The sequence below is a fragment of the Microcaecilia unicolor genome, chromosome 9, assembly GCF_901765095.1.
Source record: "Microcaecilia unicolor chromosome 9, aMicUni1.1, whole genome shotgun sequence".
Taxonomy (NCBI): domain Eukaryota; kingdom Metazoa; phylum Chordata; class Amphibia; order Gymnophiona; family Siphonopidae; genus Microcaecilia; species Microcaecilia unicolor.
Genome location: NC_044039.1, coordinates 24,704,861 through 24,725,582, shown reverse-complemented (window position 1 = coordinate 24,725,582; position 20,722 = coordinate 24,704,861). Strand labels below are relative to the sequence as shown.

The 20,722-nt window shown below is 44.6% G+C and overlaps 1 protein-coding gene across 1 annotated transcript in view; it reads right to left on the bottom strand.

The window, feature by feature from the left end:
• The window catches only part of CFAP54 (cilia and flagella associated protein 54), a 276,413-nt gene that overhangs the window by 5,882 nt on the left and 249,809 nt on the right, over positions 1 to 20,722 (bottom strand). The window contains 5 exon segments of the mRNA XM_030214871.1: positions 1,186 to 1,260; positions 8,041 to 8,206; positions 12,620 to 12,726; positions 13,153 to 13,302; positions 19,553 to 19,764. Coding sequence (XP_030070731.1) covers positions 1,186 to 1,260; positions 8,041 to 8,206; positions 12,620 to 12,726; positions 13,153 to 13,302; positions 19,553 to 19,764 — 710 coding nt within the window.

Sequence of the window (20,722 nt, the reverse complement as noted above, 5' to 3'; positions counted from 1 at the left end):
ACGAAAATACAAAAGCGCAAAACCCTTGCGTGAGAAACTACACTGGCTCCCACTCAAGGAACGTATCACCTTTAAGGTATGCACCTTAGTCCACAAAATCATCCACGGTGAAGCCCCTGCATACATGTCTGATTTAATAGACCTGCCACCCAGAAACGCTAAAAGATCATCCAGAACTTTCCTCAATCTCCACTTCCCTAATTGCAAAGGCATAAAATACAAAGTACTGCATGCATCAACCTTCTCCTATATGAGCCACGCAATTCTGGAATACACTACCACGCAACCTGAAAATGATCTACGAATTAACTGACTTCTGCAAACAATTGAAGACTCATCTCTTTGAGAAAATTTATTGCAAGGATCAAAACACATGAAGTCCGCACACACTAATAGAAAGCATCAATACACTCCCTTCTGAATTTCTCTTACCCCATATTTTCACCACACTTCAATCTCCTCCCACAGATAAATTGTTATACCCTATGTTCTCTTGATATTGTTCTAACGCCTTATCTTTTCCCCATTGTAACATCCCATGGTTTCTACGCCCTAACGATTTTGACTTGACTTTGTCTTCCCATAACTCCTCACAATGTAACCCATAATTGTACTGTAACACACTGTATTTCCATCATTCACAATGTATTGTAAGCCACACTGAGCCCGCAAATAGGTGGGAAAATGTGGGATACAAATGCAATAAATAAATAAATAAAATTAAGGTAGCTTAACTCAAGTCCACAACTCTGGATCCAAGATTACATATGGTAGAGTATTTACCAAGGAAATTTTAAATTAGAAGATTAACACCTGAGATACATAGCATATTTTCAAAGCACTTAGCCTTCCAAAGTTCCATAGGTTTCTTTAGATTCTAAGCTCCTTGAGCAGGGGATTGTCCTTCTTTGTTAAACTGTACAGCGCTGCGTAACCCTAGTAGCGCTCTAGAAATGTTAAGTCGTAGTAGTAACTTTGGAAGGCTAAGTGCTTTGAAAATATGCCTCTAAGAAATCCCATACTTAATTAGAGCTATCTTGAGGGTACAATCACACTCCCACAATTCGTTTGCCTGCAAGAAAAACAGTGAGTTGAGAAGATTCAAAAAAGACATATTTTACAGTAGTTGATAATTCTATCACAGAAGAAAATTAAAAGCTTAAATATTTTTTATCACAAACCAACCTTAGTTATTGTTTTTTGATATGAAACGGTAGACAACAAATCTTTAGCTTCAGAGCAGCATTCCTTAAACAGTTCCTAAAATAAGACAGAAAATAATTCACAACATGGATAGTCCCCTGTAGTTTAGCAGAAATATATACTTTAATATCGATGCAATCTTTAATATCCCAGTTAAAAACCCAGAAATACAATCTATCTGCTGACAGGAAAGCAGGCACTGCATATTTCAAATTAAGGTTAGATTTAAACTGCATAGAATAATACGCATATAGATCAGGAGGCCCATAAATTAAACTTCATTTAGTCTGTACAGTAACATGTTTAGCACATGTAATTCCATATGATAGAGCTACATGCAAATAAACCTAGTAGGTAAAGCACACATGTTCTTTACCTACAGAATTTATTGTATAAACCTTAACTACAACCTATTTGAGATGTAATTAAACTTTTTTTTGACTGTATATTCACAGAGCAGCTACTGTGGGTGTTTTAGCACAGTATTCATAGCTGATGAATTGTTTTGCATAATTTTACATCAGAATATAACCCATTTGTTGTAGGGTACTTTCTGAAAAGGCAAAACATTCACCTTCAGACACAGTGCAGGGTCAAAGACTACTAACTCAGATTTTGGCCAGGGAACAGCCTTAGTTGGGAGGCCCTAAGGAGATCATGCATTCAATATGTTCCCTGCAAGTCAAGCTCCTGGGAATATTTACCCTTCTAGTTACTGTTCTGAACCCTGGTGTAGCCAGACACCCAATTTTGGGTGGGCCTGAGTCCAAAGTGGATGGACACAAGAACCCTGCCCCCCCTTCCCCGCAGGTGTTCCGGCATCTCTAAACTGTCCTCTACCCTGTTCCCTTGTAAATGCTTCAGTTCCTCGCTGGCAGTGAGAGGTGAGGGAGTTGCCGATTTCTTCAGCTGGTGTGGCTTGGCAAGCCCTGCCAGCCACATTCCACTGCTGAGTAGGGCTGAACCTAAAGTGGGTGGGCCTATGTGCACCCATGGCTACGCCGCTGCTCTGAACAGTTTTTCTCTAGGACTCACTTCAACAGGTGTAAAAAAATCCACTTGGTAAGGAAAAGCCAATACTCATCCCCTTTCTGAAGTACTAGAGAGCACAGAACTCAGATGTCTCTGTTACTCCATGGACAATGGAGTAACCTCTCAAAGATTCATAAAAGACAATTCTACAAACTAGGTGCTAATATTTGAGCTAGATTACTAGCATATACTCGCATATATGTGTGTACATTGACAGGTATATGCTAGTATGTCGCCTAAGCGCTAGTCTAGAAATATATGATTTTCTTGTAGACCGCATATTTGCAAGGGGAGCATAAAGATGGGCAGAACATGGTCAGAATATAAAGGCTAATTCAGAATGGAAGAGCAAAATTTTCACAACAAACTACTTATTATTTTGCTCAATAAACTGAGAGAGTCATCACTATATGTACCTGTCACGAAACACCTAGCCACCCGCCTGGGGCTACCCCATGGCCACTTAAGAGGGTCAGGTCCACCTGCCGCTTGTGCACTACACTAGCACCCTCCTCCCACCAGCCGGGTCCTAACCATCTCTAGGTGAGTCTCCCACTCTCAAATTATCCCCAGTGATTTCTAGGTTACTGGAGGGCCACACTCCATGGATCCCACAGTTCCCAGAAAGAACTCAGAGACCCAACACAATTCTCTGAATTTAGGTGAGAAATGGTCTGCACTTTTTGAGCTCATCAATGATCCTTTGATATGTGGACAGTGACATTTTATTGACGAGAAGTGGAACTATTTTTGGCAGGCTAAACCCTATTCCTTGGAATGAAGATGTTTATTGATAGTAAATTGAGTAGAGTCAAAGTTAAAGGTTATTAATATTTTGAGGCATGGTGACTGACTGCCTTTCTCTGCAGTGGTCTTTTCTCTAAATGTTTCCCACTGCAGTTTTTGCAGCATACCAGTCAATTTTCAAGCCAATGAGCGAGAGCCCTTGTCGATTTTTCTTTATAGTAAAAATCTATGACTTTCCAGGGACAGATGAGGCTTGTTTTGTTAAAAGCTTTATAGTGATGACTCTGTGAATTTATTGAGCAAAATAATGTAGTAGTTTGTCAGGATGTAAAGGTGTACTGGATTAGCTCTATTCGTCTAAAAAGGGATAATTTCACCTCTTGATACAGAGAGTTACAGTAATCAAGACATGAAAGAACCAGAGATTGCAGAAGAAAGCACAAAGCTCTTTGTTCAAGGAGAGAACAAATAGCCTGCAGTTGTTTCAGAATACAAAAAAAAAAAAGAAGACGATATGTAGGTCAAAAGATAAACAATGATCTAGGGTAACATTCAAGATTTTAACAGAATCCTGGACGTAAGTGAAGTACCACTGACTGTAATTAAGAGAAGAACAAAAGGGGGAATCATGCCAGGAAAGCAACATGGTCTCAGTCTTTGATGGATTCAGATTAAGGCCATTACTACTAAGCCAGTCAATAATTATCTCTAATTTACTGGAAACACAGGGAGAGACATTGATGAAAGCTAGGTAAACCATATTGAGGCACTGAATGTCATCAGCATAAATGAATAAAGTGAACCCTAAGGGATTGTATTAATAGTGGCAGTGGGATCAGGAAAATAAGGGGGGATGGGGCCCAGGAAACAGCCCTGTGACACGCCACAAGATAAGTGATGTGAAGCAAAGGTGAACTGGTACCAGTGAACCTTTAAAGGATCTACCATTCAAACAGTAGTGGAAGCAAGAGAGTGCTGTACCAAAACCTTAAGGTCTGCGAAACTAGTCCCAAAAAAAAAAAAAAAGTGATTCACCAGACTGAATGCAGCTGAGAAGTCAAGCAAGAGTAATGGCCTACTTTTTTTTCTCCTTTATCAAGATGAGCTCTGATGCAGTCAAGCATTGTGAGGTGTGTACTCTCAGTGCAATAGTGGAAACAGAAAAAAAAGTTTGCCATACACGCAAGGAATTGTTTTGCGTTTTTTTTCCCTTTTTTTCATCAAGAAGTGATGAGGCAACTGTGGCCTATAGAGGTGTACATTGAATCCGATACATGGTGTCAATTTTCTTGTAGAGAACTGGAACAGAGGGATTCACAATTCTTCACCTGAATGACGAAGAATCCTGTGAAGAGGAACAGTCACAGCCTACCTAGGTGGAGAGTCGTAGTCCAGAATCTCAAACATCTCAGCTCTGAGGTCATCCTCCATTTCCAACTTAATGGGGAGGGCAACTGCCATCTCCTTAACAAAAGCTGGGAAGGAGAGACTCTCAGGTGGAGACTTACGTCTGTCCTCAGGAGGAGAGGGGTCTGATAGAATTCCATAGGACTCTTCCTAGAAGTACCATGGATCATCAGCAAAACACTACGCATGGGAGGGCTGAGTCCGCACCTGCCTAGGACAAGAGGAACCGGTTCCTGTCCATGCCTGGAATGGCACCAAGATGCAGGTTTGCCTCTAGACTCTGGCGAAGCTTCCTCCACAGAGGTCGAGGGCATACCAGCATGGACAGGTGTTGACACTGATTCTCCATGAGGCACCAGTGTTGATGACCGCACCACAGGCTGAGAGGTCTGCAGAGCAGGCAGAGATGGAATCATGGCTGGCGCAAACACCCTCGGTGCCAATGGACTCTGCATCTGAAGTAACCCTGCCAAGTGCTCTCAGAACATGGCCCAGATCCATTCATCAAGGGCCAACATCAGTAAAAGTGGGGGTGTCAATTTGGAGACAACCTGCAGAGCTGACGGTGCCAAAGCAAAAACTGGTAAGCACTGATCCCAGCACTGACGCTTCTTGGATAATGAAGTCTTCAATGCCCCTGGCGCTCCCAGCCCCATGCGTTGAGGGGGAATAATGATTGTGCTTCTTTTCCTGATGCCGAGCATCAAGGTCCATCGGTGCCAGTGAAGTCGGGTCCAATGCTGACTGGTTCCAGGGGCCCTGCACAGCGGTTGGCACCGAGGCAGGTAGAGACCCATTCAGTACACGCCCACTCCTGGTGTCAGATACAGGCCTGGTAGCCATAGGAACTGATGCTGGTGTAGATGCTGAGGTAGATACTGATGGCTTCAAAAATGTTCTCTTTCTGAGCCTCTCTGGACTCCTTTCTGCATACGCAAAAAGCATAGTTAAGATGGTTATAGTATGGACCCAAACTATGGATACACCAGAAATGGGTATCAGCCCCAGAGATGATCCAATTGCAATGGGCACAGCGCTTGAAGCCACTGGGAACTTTAGAGTACATGGAAGAGAATATGGATGACGCAAAATCAAACGGCTCAATGATGAGGGAAAAATGGGCACAGTTCACCTGAAAAATGGGAAAAAGACCACTAAGGAAATTAAGGGAGTAGAACTCGACAAAAATGTAGAAATAAAGAAGGCTAAGGGGAAAAAACTAGCGAGGGAAGGCACCTACATGCACAGAAAAAACAAATGCTTTGCAGAGAGAACCACAGAAACCTGAACCGTGGATGATAAAAGACTGCAGGTGTCACGCTCGCAAGTCAGGCAGAAAGGCGCCCTACATGCACAATGGGAACACTACCTCAAGCTTTTAAAGAGAGAGTACACAAGGAGGGACATAATCGAAAGGGACGCCCAAGTTTTGTTGAGGACATACGTACCTCGCAAAACATCCTGGTGGAGGGGCGGGGATACCCTTATTATCGAAACAAGATGGACGTCCATCTTTCGTTTCGATAATACAGTCGGGGACACCCAAATCGTGAAATTTAGGTCGACCTTAGAGATGGACGTCCTTAGAGATGGTTGTCCCCAATTTTTGGCGATAATGGAAACCAAGGACGCCCATCTCAGAAACGACCAAATCCAAGCCATTTGGTCATGGGAGGAGCCAGCATTTGTAGTGCACTGGTCCCCTCTGACATGCCAGGACACCAGCCGGGCATCCTAGGGGGCACTGCAGTGGACTTCATAAAATGCTCCCAGGAACATAACTCCTTTACCTTGTCTGCTGAGCCCCCCAAACCCCCCCTAAAACCCACTACCCACAACTGTACACCACTACCATAGCCCTTACAGGTGAAGGGGGGCACCTAGATGTGGGTACAGTGGGTTTGTGGTGGGTTTTGGAGGGCTCGCTTTTTTCTCCACAAACATAACAGGTAGGGAGGGGATGGGCCTGGGTCCGCCTGCCTGAATTGCACTGCACCCACTAAAACTGCACCAGAGACCTGCATACTGCTGCCATGGACCTGAGTATGACATCTGAGGCTGGCAAAAAATATTTTGAAAGATGTTTCTTGAGGGTGGGAGGGGGTTAGTGACCACTGTGGGAGTAAGGGGAGGTCATCCTCGATTCTCTCTGGTGGTCAACTGGTTATTTTGGCCACCTTTTTGTGCCTTGGTCGTAAGAAAAACAGGACCAGGTAAAGTCATCCAAGAGCTCGTCAGGGACGCCATTTTTTTCCATTACGGGTCGAGGACGTCCATGTGTTAGGCACGCCCAAGTCCCGCCTTCGCTAGGCCTCCGATATGCCCCCTTGAACTTTGGCCATCCCTGCAACAGAAAACAGTTGGAGACGTCCAAAATCGGCTTTCGATTATACCGATTTGGATGACCCTGTGAGAAGGACACCCATCTTCCAATTTGTGTCAGGCTGCAGCCAAAGTATATGGGGATGTCTTAGAGAATATCAAAGTTATTTTAAAATATTGGAGTATTTTACAAGTACATGATTGCTCGGTGGATACACAATGCGGGATTACATATTCAAGAAATACTAATTTAAAGGACAGACTTTGTAAATCAGATGTGTAGACATCTTATATGATGTTGAATACTGCCCATATGTTAATTTGTCCACGGTTCTATTTGTTCATTCACACTTTGAAGGATCTGTATTTGAAGATCTGAAGACAAGTCAGAAATTCATTTTAAAAGTCTCAACGTTTTGTATATCTATGAATGTTGTGTATGTGATTAGATATCCATGTAATCTCATTTACATAGGTCAGACGTCTTGGTTATTTAAAACTCAGCTGATTGAACACTGACTTTGGAGAGAGAGAGAAGATTTTCAAGTACCAACAAATGCAATGTGAGACCAAGAAAATGTGGCAGAAAGAGAACTATTTCCCATCATATTGGGTGCCAGAGGCTTGATTATAAATAATTTCAAAACCAGTGGCATAGCTATGGGGGGCCACGGGGGCCTGGGCCCCCTCAAATTGGCTCCAGAGCCCCCGGTTTGGGTGGCGGTGGTCCCAACCCCCGCCAGTTAAGGCGTTTGTCCTGCACTGGTGTTTTCAACGCCGTGCAAGCTCGTTTTAATGAAACTGAGCATGCTCAGTTTCATTAAAACGAGCGTACATGGCGCTGAAAACAGGACAGGGCACCAGGCAATGTGAGACCAGTGCAGGACAAATGCTTTAGCTGGTGGGGATTGGGGACCCCAGCCAGCCAAGGTACCTTCCAGCGGCGGCGGTGGTGGGGAAGCAGAAGCGGCGGGGGGGCAGAAGTGGCAGCAGTGGGCCATAATGTGCTCCCCACCTTGGGCTCTGACTCCCCCCCCCTCCCGTTGAGGTCTGGCTACACCCCTGTTCCAAACATACCTGGACAGGTTGCCTATACATGTGATATCTTATGAACTCCAGAACAAAGCTCTCTTTGGCACAATGCAAGTTCTACTGTAAGCAGAAAATCTGAGAGACAGAGATCACACTGTACATATCCTGCCTTAGGAGTGAGACTCAGTCACTGTCATGATATGCACAAATTAATCCGTTTGGAGACATTTCCCCCAGTAGGAAGCTTAACTACAGGGACAGTTGCATAAACACTGCACATGATTTCTCTTTACTGACCTCTGGTTTCGGACCAGATTGTGTTTTTTCAGACTCAGGCTTAGCTTTTCCATGTGATAAACGTTTCTTTTTAGTACTCCGTGAACTTGGAGCACTTTTTGGTGGCTCTCCTGAAAGTTCAGTTTGTTGCTTCAGAGCACTGAGCTTCTCATGTAAAGAAATAATTCTAAGAACAAAAAAATAAATAAATCAAATGTATCTTCTCTTTGAAATAAAGTATAGCTTTGTTGGCTTAGAATATATTAATATACTAGTAAAAAAAGGCCCGTTTCTGACACAAATGAAACGGGCACTAGCAAGGTTTTCCTCGGAGTGTGTATGTTTGAGAGAGTGTATGTGAGAGTGAGAGTGAATGTGCGGGGCTGTGTATGTGAGAGAGAGAGTCTGGGTGCAAGTGTTTCTGTGAGAGAGAGTGTGTGTAAGAATGAGAGTGTGTGCAAGTGCGTATGTGAAACACAGTGTGAGAGAGAGAGAGAGAGTGTGTTTCACACAGATACACTGTGTGCGAGAGAGAGTGTGTGTGAGTGTGTGACACATAGAGAGTGAATGTGATACAGTGTGAGACATAGAGTGTGTGAGAGACAGTGTGTGAGAGAGAGAGTGTGTGTGTGACAGAGATACCTCCCCCCCCCCCTCTGGTGTCAGGCCCCCCTCCCTCCCTCTCTCTGGTGTCAGCCCCCCCCCCCCCTCTCTCTCTCTGGTGTCTGAGTGTTACTGTGCAGGACGCTGAGCTCTGGCTGTGCTTCAAGGAACTGACCAATCCTATTTAATAGAGTGCACCTCCAACATTCTGAAGCCGAGAAACCTCGTGTGGTTGGTCACTTCTGCTTGTGACGAACCCAGAAGTACGTGATGTCAATTCAGGAGATGGATACAGAGAGCAGGAATGCCTCAGCCATGCAGTCAGCTTCAGAATGTTGGAGGTGCGTTTTATTATATAGGATTATACATTTAGGGCCTGATATTCAGCCAGACCTTGCCCGGGCTTCGGTACTAAATTTCTAGATTTGCAGAGCCGGCTACACCATAGCATGTTAACTGCAATATTCAACACTTAACAGGCTGTGAGGCATGCATAACTATAAGACTGACTTTTATACTGAATATCAGCACTTAACCAGCCAATGCTGTCTCCACCCTGGAACACCCCCCAAAATAGTCGGTGTTGAGATAGGCGCTTAACCAGTTGTTTACAGCAGCACTAACCGGTTAAGTGCCGCTGAAAATGACCGTTTCTCCCCACACAGCGATTTAATCACCTTGAATATCGACCCAATAATAACTTAACACTGGATATATGGTTTAAATATTGTTAAGTGGCCCCCTTTTTTGTTTACCCAGTCAGCTAAATTTCAAAGTGCAAATCTGAACATCTGTCAAAGACCTCTATACAGTAAAAAGGTTCGAACTGGATCCAGCTATGTGTCCAAACTCAACAGAGATTCTTTTTTATTTGATTTTGTAAACCTACACGTCCATAAACGGAATTCCAAGGAACAAGAATTTAAAAAAAGATGCTCTTTTCCATAACCAACTAGCCCTGCATCAAGAGGAGAGGAATCGCTAAACTTATAAAATAAACTCAACAACCAAGGAAAAAAGTTAGTTTAACACTAACTAAACATACAGCGCAAATAGATTTCTTTTTTGAAATAATCTTTTCATTAGGGCAAATGAATAGCCATCAATCAAATATGGCATTCATCTAGGAAGGGCAGTAGTCATGGAAAAGAAATACAAGGAGAAGCTGTCAAATTCCTAGTCATTTAACAAGCCCCCTGAGATAGAATATTCTTTTTAGACCTTTTCATATTATATTAAAATATATTCCACTCAATATTCAGCTGGCACCTATTCAAATCCTGGCACTAAATATCCAGACTCTTAAGTTTGCCTGGAATGCAACCAGGTAGGTGTGATATTCAGCCTAACTAGGTAGTGGGCTAAATATCAGGCTACTTATTATGTGTCCTCCCAAATCCCCCATCAAGAATATTCCCCCCTCCCGAACCCCACTTCCCAGAAATTCTTCCCCCAAAGGCCCTGGTGGTTTAGTATCAGGAGGGCTGACGCAATCCCCACTTGCTCCTGCCAGTGCCAGCTCCAGGCTCAAAATGGCTGCCGCAATCTATAGCAGCAGTCTCATAGTATTACTACTAGTACACAAGACTGCCGCTAGAAGTCCTGGCAGCCATTTTGAATCGCATTAGAATGGGCAGGAGCAAATAAGGGATTGCTCCTATCTTCCTTTACATAGACCACCAGAGACTCTTAAGGTAGGCCCAGAAGGCCTACAGAGAGATGGGAGTAGGAGAAAATGTTGTGAAGCATTTCAGTTGAGGGGAGGGGGCTGAACATCATTGCTGCCTGGTTAAGACCTGGCTTCAACTTGACTCCTTCCCCAGGCCGCCAACTAGATAGTGCCACAGCAGTTACAGGCAATATCCAGTGGTACTACCAGCTCAACAGGGTTTAACTGGATAGGAGCCTCTCCTGCCTACTTAAAGCCTTTTGAATATTAGGCCCTTTCTACATTTTCCCATATTTGAGTAATATTGCTGCAACATTAGCACTAGAGGTCTTGGCAGCCACTTTTGAGACCCAGTGACAGGAGTGAGTGGGCATCGCTCTCACCCCACTAGACATCAGAGACCTCTGATAAGCCCAGGAACTGGGTCAGGGGTGCTGGTAAGGGCATTGGAGCCCAAGGTTAATTTTTGAGAATTATGGGCCCTGGAGGGAAAGGAAGAGGTAAGTCTAGGGGAGGCTGCCACAAATTGGGGGGGGCCTCTAGGGGGGAGCCTTTTTTGTGATGTTGGGAGGGCTTGCTTGAGATGTTGGAGGGGTCCAGTGATGTCTGGGGGTGGAGCTTCCTTATGATGTTGGGGAGGATTGGGGAAATTGGCATCAGGGTGAGGATGTGATGGGGTGCAAAGCTTGGATCATGGACTAGTGATATTAGAATACTGCTCCCACATTTATATGGGGGTGGAAGGAAAGTACATTTTCCCCATGTCCTGCTTTCTAAAATTGCTGTTCTCTCTGGATGTGGAGGGGCTTGATCACGCAACTCTACCTATTTTACAGGCAGAACTTGTGGCCACAAGCGGGGGCTTGGTTGGGGTGGGGGGGTGCTTCCTTGTGATGATGGAGAGGATTGGGGAAATTAGCATTGGAGTGGGGACATGATGTGGGATGCCAGTGCTGGGATTATGGAACAGTGATTTTAGAATACTGCTCCCATGACTTTGTGGGGATGGGAAGTAAATTTTTGCCCCCCACATCCAGCTTTCTAAAATTGCTGTTCTCTCTGGATGTGGAGGGGCTTGATCATGCAGCCCTGTTCACTGTTCCCTCTAAGCTGCGCGGGGGTCCTCCAACTGCATTGCTGCCATTGGAGAGTGGTGCTTCAAAATTGTGTTTTCCAGTGGCGTTCCTAGGGTGGCTGACACCCGGGGCGGATCGCCGATGCGACCCCCCCCCCCCCCCCGGGGTGCAGCGCGACACCCCCCCAGCGAAATGATGGACACCCCCTGGGTGCATATTTACCTGCTGGGGGGGTGCCGCGCGTGTGTCGGCAACGCTCGTTCCCTGCTCCCTCTGCCCCGGAACGGGTTACTTCCTGTTCCGGGGCAGAGGGAGCAGGGAATGAGCATTGCCGACAGACGCACGGCACCCCCCCACCCCCCCAGCGGCAAAATGACACCCCCCCCCCCCCCCCCGGGTGCATCTTTAGCTGCTGGGGGGTGCCGCGCGCCTGTCGGCTTCGCTCGTTCCCTGCTCCCTCTGCCCCGGAACAGGAAGTAACCCGTTCCAGGGCAGAGGGAGCAGGGAACGACCGTTGCCGACAGACGCGCGGAACCCCCCCACCACCACCACCAGCGGCGTGCACCCGGGGCGGACTGCCCCCACCGTCCCCCCCCCCCCCCCCCCCCCCCCCTTGGTACGCCACTGGTGTTTTCAAACACTAGGGACAGGCAGGTTTCTTGGAGTCCTGCAGAGCTTGCCTGGCTCTTACTATTAAAATTGTAATAGTGAAACAGCACCCCCTACTGGCAGAACTGTCGGTGGAGGACTCCCACTCAACTTAGAGGGAACAGTCTGCCCTGTTCCTATTTTACGAGAGGCTTTATGTTTGGCAGGACCTCTTGTAAGAGACAATGTGAGAATTACTGATTGGACATTTGAATTCTTCTGTACACATCCTTTCTAAAATCTACCTCCACATCAGATAAAAGGTATATTAAGCAGATATCATGTCTTCCTTCTTTGTAAATAGCAAATATTCCCTTAGGGGGGAAAAGGCACAAGAGGCAGAGGATTTATAGAAAATCTTTATTTTTGTCATTGCTTCATATCACTATCAAACTGTAAATTAACAGAAAGAGTTTGGAGTAACATAGTAATGACCAAAATAGGCCTTGCAGTATTCAGGAGGGATTTTCATTTTCCTCTGCCATCACACAGCCCAGGTCCACATTACGCTGTCAACACATTTAAGCATTTCTATAACTTGTACTTGAAAGTTTTGACAGGATATTTCTTAACAATAATAATGTATTGGTTTTGCAAAACATACCTAGCAAGAGGAATCCACAAATAGCCACAAAACATATCAGTTATACTGCAAGTCTTCAAGTTCGTAATTTCGACACAGTCCGTATTGTAAGCATACAGCAACATAATCTAAAAAAAGAAAAGTATATCTTAATAAGAACAATACAGCTGTGAAATTTCTGCCATCAGCAAGTGAAGTGTAGAAAATACAATGGAATCTTATTCAGACTGTCGGTCACTATTCAGATGTTGATATCAGGACATTTTTCAATGCGCCTTAGTAAAAGGACCCCTGTTGGTCATGACCTTAAATGGGGTCATGAAACCTGCATTTGGGGTTGCAATCTAGATGGGTACTCCATAGGACATCATTGTCCTGCACCAGCTGAGGGTCACACACTTCCTGTAACTGTGTGAATTGGTGTTGTGGCTGCAGAAAGATTGGCGAGTGCTGCCTCAGAGGGAACTGGCTAAATGCAACATATGCTTTACAAATGCTGCAAGTACAAATGAGATTTCATTATCTGGCATAAAACCAATGTAGTTCAGTCATACCATTAACTCGTCTTTGGGTGGTCTTTCTAATGATGGAAGGTACCACTGAATACAAAGTTCTTTCTTCGAAGAATTGGTTGCCACCATGTTATCATTGGCTAATTCATTCACTATTGACATTTCTTCAGGTTTATTATTTTGTAGAGTTGTCTGTAAAAAAAAAAAAAAAAAAAGAATAGTTAAGCTCTGGAACCCGTTACTGGAAGATGTGGTAACAGCAGTTAGCATATCTGGATTAAAAAAGGTTTGGACAAGTTCCTGGAGGAAAAGTCCATAGTCTCTTATTGAGGTAGACATGGGGGAAGTCACTGTTTGCCCTGGGATTGGTAGCATGGAATGTTGCTACTCTTTGAGATTCTACATGGAATGTTGCTACTCTTTCAGATTCTACATGGAATGTTGCTATTAATTGGGTTTCTGCCAGGTACCTGTGACCTGGATTGGCCACTGTTAGAAGCAGGGTACTGGGCTAGATGGACCATTGGTCTGACCCAGTATTACTATTCTTATGTTCTCACAATTTTAGAAAAGCTCTTTTCTTTATACCATTTTTTGGCACCATTTATAGAATTTGGCCCCGAGTCTATGCACATTTAATTTGTATGTTTGCTTCTGTGTGCATTCATCAGTGTCTATTTTGTCTTTATAAAATAAGCGTATACCCCTGGATTCTATAAATAGTGCCTAAAGTTAAGCAAGGAAGTTTATGCATGGTGTTCATTTCCGTGTTATTTGGTCAACACTAGGAATCAATTAATTGGCCTTAACAAGTGATAACTGAAGCCAATTAATTGTACAGAACTCCAAAATGGGCATGGCCACGGGAAGGGCATGGGTAGGTCAGGGGTATGGTTGGAAGTTAGGCGCAGTATTATAGAATACATACTTTATCGCGTGTAACTACTAGGACTTAGGCATGAGCATTTACACCAGCTTATGACAGGCGTAAATGCTCGTGCCAAGATTAAACACGGAAATCCTCGCTCAACGCAAATTCTATAATGGCAGCACCATACAGTACTGCTGTTATAGAATTCACGCTCAGCAGTGATCATAACAGCGCCTAACTTCGAGCGCCATTTACAGAATCTGGCCTAAAACAAGTGTCTTTTTCAAGTTTGTTTAGGAGTCCTGTTATAAAAATCACCTCTAAAACAGTGAAATAATATAGTACCACACAGCTACTTGAAGTGTAAAAGTGCAGATAACAGCTTCTTACAATGCAGTTTGTGTCATAAAGTACTGTTTTATAGAATGTATTAGGGATGTGCAGGCAAAAACATTTCTTGTATCCCACATTTTCCCAGCTTATGCGGGCTCAATGTGGCTAACAAAATTACATAATACAACAGGAGAAAATCGTTCCAGTAATAGGATGCAAAGAAGTCCAGAGGAGCTAAAATAAAAGAATACAGATGGGAAAACAGGAGCAATCGAGGAGAAGCTGACAGAGGGTAAAGAGCAGGTAAACTACCAAAACGGGAAAAAAGGAGGTTAAACAACATTGCTGACTTCGGGGTAGGCTTTAGTAAACAAATACGTTTTTAACAGTTTTTTAAAAGTTTGACGATCCGATGACTCTTTCAAGAGTCTCGGCAAAGCATTCCAGGTTCGTGGGCTGATGAACGAGAAGGACTAGGGGGCATGCGATGAAACTACAGTGTAGTAAATTTAAAACAAATTGGAGAAAAGTTTTCTTCACCCAACGCGTAATTAAACTCTGGAATTCGTTGCCGGAGAACGTGGTGAAGAAGGTTAGCTTGGCAGAGTTTAAAAAGGGGTTAGACGGTTTCCTAAAGGACAAGTCCATAAACCGCTACTAAATGAACTGGGGAAAAATCCACAATTTCGGGAATAACATGTATAGAATGTTTGTATGTTTGGGAAGCGTGCCAGGTGCCCTTGGCCTGAATTGGCCGCTGTCGTGGACAGGATGCTGGGCTTGATGGACCCTTGTTCTTTTCCCAGTGTGGCATTACTTATGTACTTATGTAAGGAAGAAGCGTAGAGCGTCTTGTATTTCAGATTCCTGCATGAAGGATAGTGCAGGTTAAGATAAGTTCTAGATGACACCATGGAATTTCTTGCAGGCAAATCAATCAAATCATACATATACACTGGTGTTTCGCTGTAAATGATCTTGTGAGTTAAGGCACAGATCTTGAAATCAATACGGTCCTTAATAGGAAGCCAGTGAAGTCTCACACGAAGAGGCTGCGCACTGTCGAAGCGTGATTTACCAAAGAACAGTCTGACTGCGGTGTTTTGAACCGTCTGGAGCTTCTTTAGAATATAGTGTGTACAACCAGCGAAAATGCCACTGCAGTAGTCGATGTGGCTTAAGACCAGTGAATGAATCAGGGTTCGAAAAATATCTTTGGTTTCTTGTGTCATTTGTAGGCTTTTCCATTTTGATTTGTTTTGTTTTTATAATTGTTTTCTTTAGGGCACAACTGGACAAATAAAACACTGATGCAACAGGAAACAAGCCCAGAGGTGGAGTGGATATGCTGAAGGCTGCCATGAACTGGTTCCTCCTGGTCCAGTCAGGAAACGGAATGCAAGATTACCATAAATACAAGACCTAGCTATGTATTTGCTGCCTTCAGTAAATTCTGAAGAGACAGTGCTGGGGCACTGCAAGGCTATGGGAGCTGATAAGTGGTGAAGGGAATGGGTGAGAGTGCATGGCAGAAAGGAAGAGGGAGACAATGACAGGGAAGGAGAGAGGAGACACAGAGAGCACGCTTGGGGAGAAGGGACAGGAGAGGAAGGGGGGGGGGGAAATAATGCCTGAGACAGAAACAAGGGAAGAAATGAGATTGCCATGCTAGCTGGTGGGAGATGAGAAAGAGTGAGATAGAATGCTGGGCAGAACGGAGGAGACAGAGAATGATTTGCTAGAGAAACAGTGGGTGCTTGAAGGAGAAAGGGAACAGGAAGAGAGAAGAGAGAAAGTATGATGGAGGAGAAGGGGACAGGATGAGACAGTGCTGGGAGGGGGGAGAGAAGGGAAGGTGGCAAGTGGATATGGGGGGGGGGAGGGGATGGGGACAAGAGAGAGTGAGTGTGAGTGTGCCAGGGTAGGAAGGGGAAGAGACAATGCCTGAATGGGATGGGGTAGGGAGGGAGGGCTAAATGTTGGGGCTGCTGGAAATATATTACAGGTATCTTCTACTTTGACACTGATTTACTGATATTCAATAAAGATGTTTCAAAGTCTTTCGAAAGCCCAGAGTCAATGTTTATCAAGAATTTATTCCTCAGAAATGAAAAAAATTGATAAATCAAGTCATATATTTCACAAAGTTATGAAAAGAGAAATAAAATGTGCAAAATTTGTTAATTTACAAAACTGAAAATACAACTTTGTAATAAATGCTTTATGCAGATCACATGGCTTCTTTGTTTTTCCATCAACCAATTTCAAAAGAGGAATAATTTCATGTGAGCATACATGTGATGAGTGCCTCACCCCTCCCCCAAAAGATTCAGCTGTCAAAATGCAAAAATATTGTAATTGAAATTGGAAATCTTGAGTCATTAAAACCCTTAAAATGTTACTCTAAAAGGCAAGAAAGGTTAGCCTTCATTAAAAGAAATTAAAAAAAAACCTTCAAGCATGTTAGCTGTGAAAATGTCTGATTATACATGCCCAGCATACACCTGTTGTCAGCTGTATGACAGGTACAAGTAGAACACTAATTATTCACAAAAAAAATCCAGAGAAGAGTTAAACCATCTTAATGTAATTGTGATTATGTATTTCATGTGTGACTCAACTTTGCTCACTTACAAATTTCAAAGACACATCTTCACTAAAGATAACAGGGTCCTAACTCAACCGCATGCGAACAGGCCCTTGAAAAAGACGCAGTGCATATTTTGTAGGTGGTAAGGGCCAGTGGTGTGGCGGGAGGGGCGGTCCACCCCGGGTGTCAGCTCAGGAGGGGGTGCTCCCTGCCAGCTCCCCCCCCTCGGCTCATCGACACCCCCCGACCAGCTCCTGCACCCTACCTTTAAAAAGAATATCGGAATCTGAGGCGAGGCCTCGCGCCTGCCCTGCACGTAAAAGAAATGTGGACCGTCGGGCCTTCCCTCGCTCTATCTGTCCCGCCCTCCGCTGACGCAACTTCCTATTTCCGCAAGGGCGGGACAGACAGAGCGAGAGAAGGCCCGATGGTCCACATTTCTTTTACGTGCAGGGCAGGCGCGAGGCCTCGCCTCGGATTCCGATATTCTTTTTAAAGGTAGGGTGCAAGAGCTGGTCTGGGGGGGAGAGGGGTGTCATCGTGCTGCACCCGGGGGGGGTGCAACGGCGAACCGCCCCGGGTGGCAGCCCCCCCTGCTACGCCACTGGTAAGGGCTCCCGTGTTATCTGTGACTAACAAGTTAGTGTGTGGTAATGTAGATAGCGCAGGAATGCCCACTCTCCACCTCTGACACATTCCCCTCAAAAAATAATACAAAAAATTATTACTGCACGGTTAGCACATGCACATTTAAAAACTACCCACTGTAGCATGTCCCATTGTAGTCTATCAATTTGCTGCACAAGGCAGGCATTAGCATCTAACAAAGCTTAGTAAAAGGGCCCCTTAAGTGTAGCTTCCCAGTTTTAGGGCTGCATTAAACTGTATAAATCTCACCACCATTTCAAGAATCTGCAGCTCAAATTATTAAATAATCTAGCAAGACCAAATAGATACTACTGTATACTACACTGCAAGTATAAGATTTTTAACACCTTATTAAACAGTAGTTGTGGGTTGTACATGTTATGGATTAACATGGACACAGGATGTTAATATATACCCTTGACTTCACAATGCAAATGAAATGCCAAGAAAATATGCAGGTCCCTGGAGCCGTATTTAGTGGGTGCAGTGCACTTCAGGCAGGTGGACCCAGGCCCAACCCCCCCCCCCCCCTACCTGTTACACTTGTGGTGGTAAATGTGAGCCCTTCAAACCCCACCAGAAACCCACTGTACCCACATCTAGGTGCCCCCTTCACCCCTTAGGGCTGTGGTAGTGTTGTACAGTTGTAGGGTTTGGGGGGCTCAGTACCCAAGGTAAGGGAGCTATGCACCTGGGAGCAATTTGTGAAGTCCACTGCAGTGCCCCCTAGGGTGCCCGGTTGGTGTCCTGGCAGGTGACGGGAACCAGTGCACTACGAATGCTGGCTCCTCCCATGATCAAATGGCTTGGATTTGGTCGTTTCGGAGATGGGCATCCTCGGTTTCCATTATCACTGAAAACTGGGGACGACCATCTCTAACGTCGACCTAAATGTTAAGATTTGGGCATCCCCGACTGTATTATCGAAACGAAAGTTGGACTCCCATCTTGTTTCGATAATACAGGCTTCCCCACCCCTTCCCGAGGACGTCCTGCGAGGACGCCCTCGGGAAAACTTGGGCGCCCCGTTTGATTATGCCCCTCCCAATAAGCAATACGATAGAATATTCAAATAACATAGATAGGATGCTAATGCGTTTCTATGTAGTTGAGGGGCCAAGTGCAGATATATATATATATATATGGGGACAAGATGGGTAGTACAGAGTCAAGTGAGATAAATAAATGGGTGGTTAAACCCAAGGCAAAATGTACAGTTAAACAAGATATGAGGAACTGTTCTAAGTTACAAAGTGTGCATTGAGCTGGTCTAGGTGCGGAGTGAGTGTAATGAGCAAGGTTGCCATACCAGCCATATTTGTATTAGACCTCTCCTAAAATCTAGTCAGGTCCAGGCTATCAATGGAAATCAGAGTAACTTGGTCCTGTTCTTTAACAGAGTTTCTCTTGACAGATGGAAGATATAAAGCCCTGGAGAGTGGAGGCACTAACTCAGACTGAACAGAAGTTTACCCAGACATCAGGATGAGCAGACCTTTTGTAAAATAGGCGCCGGTGTGAGGCTGAAGGGCTTAGCTGTTCTCTAACAGAGTTTCTCTTGACAGCTGGAAGATATAAAGCTCTGAAGAGTGAAGGCACTAACTCAGAAGGGACAAAAGTGTAGCCAGGTTTTGACATCAGGAGGAGCAGATCTTTTTTTGAAACCGAACATGCGTGACGTGAAAGCAGGCAGAGGATGACTTCTTCTGCTGGCAGGGCCTCAGGATCCCCGCCAACCAAGATAGTTGTAGTTGCAGCGGGGGCGGGCCCGCGGCGGCAATCGTGGGGGGGGGGGGGGGGGGGAGGCGGTGGCCCTGCCCCAGGCCCAGCTCAGTCTCAGTGGCCATGTTTCTGAGTCTTGACTTTGGATTAGGAGATTTTATGTTTTGCGTTTTATGTTGATATTCTAAAATATTTTGTGTGTACATTGTACCCGCCTTGAACTGCAGAAAATGTGGATTAGAAGTATTTTAAATAAATAAAATATTAAAATAAGCTACCTTTGATGACTTGGGCTCTCCAGCGACTGAAGTTTCTGTGCTTGGATGAAGTTCTTCTGGTGACACATCAGTGCAGCAAACAGAATACATAAAAAGATAATTTTTCAAGAAAAGATGAATTTCTGCTAAGCGCTGAATAACTCCTGTGTTGACAACGGATGTATACAATGTGTCTCCTCTCCAATCTAGTTCATTCCATGACTTTGGAGAAGCTTTGGAAAGAGAAGTTCTTAGTTAACATATTTTGAGATTTAGTTTCTTTTTATAAAGGTGAAACATGCAGAAATAAAGGTGTGTCAAATTATTCAAATGTATATTTGGAGTCACTGTTCAAACTTTGAAACGCAATTATTATAGTAAGGAAGGGGGTTCAGATCTTCTTAGAAGAAGTGAAAGGGGATCCTAAGAAATGTTGCAATAGCATTTTTAAAGTTATTTTTGTAAGATTCTGATACACTCTGTGGTGAATGAATTTAAAGCCCAGTACTAGGGTATAAGGCACAGGTTAGATATATCACAACATACGAAGGGACAGTTTCAGACAATATCCCAGCACAACAGTCCTAGCTCAGCTCAGGATAGATTTGGATTTTGTTACTCGCGCTTCTGAAGCCGAGCTTAAGGTGAGTTACAATTTAGTTTCAGTAGGTGGTCTCCTGCCACAGAGGGCTTATAAAGTTTTCACCCTGAGGCAACAAAGGGTGGAGTGACTTAGTTACAATCAAAAGCAATATCAGTAGGAGAAGCGGGATGTGAATCCTGGCTTCTATTTATTTATTTACATTTGTACCCCGCGCTTTCCCACTCATGGCAGGCTCAATGTGGCTTACATGGGGCAATGGAGGGTTAAGTGACTTGCCCAGAGTCACAAGGAGCTGCCTGTGCCTGAAGTGGGAATCGAACTCAGTTCCTCAGGACCAAAGTCCACCACCCTAACCACTAGGCCATTCCTCCACTGTTGCTACTATTTGAGAGTCCACATGGAATGTTGCTATTCCACTAGCAACATTCCATGTAGAAGTCGGCCCTTGCAGATCACCAATGTGGCCGCGCAGGCTTCTGCTTCTGTGAGTCTGACGTCCTGCACGTGCAGGACGTCAGACTCACAGAAACAAAAGCCTGCACAGCCTTCTACATGGAATGTTGCTAGTGGAATAGCAACATTCCATG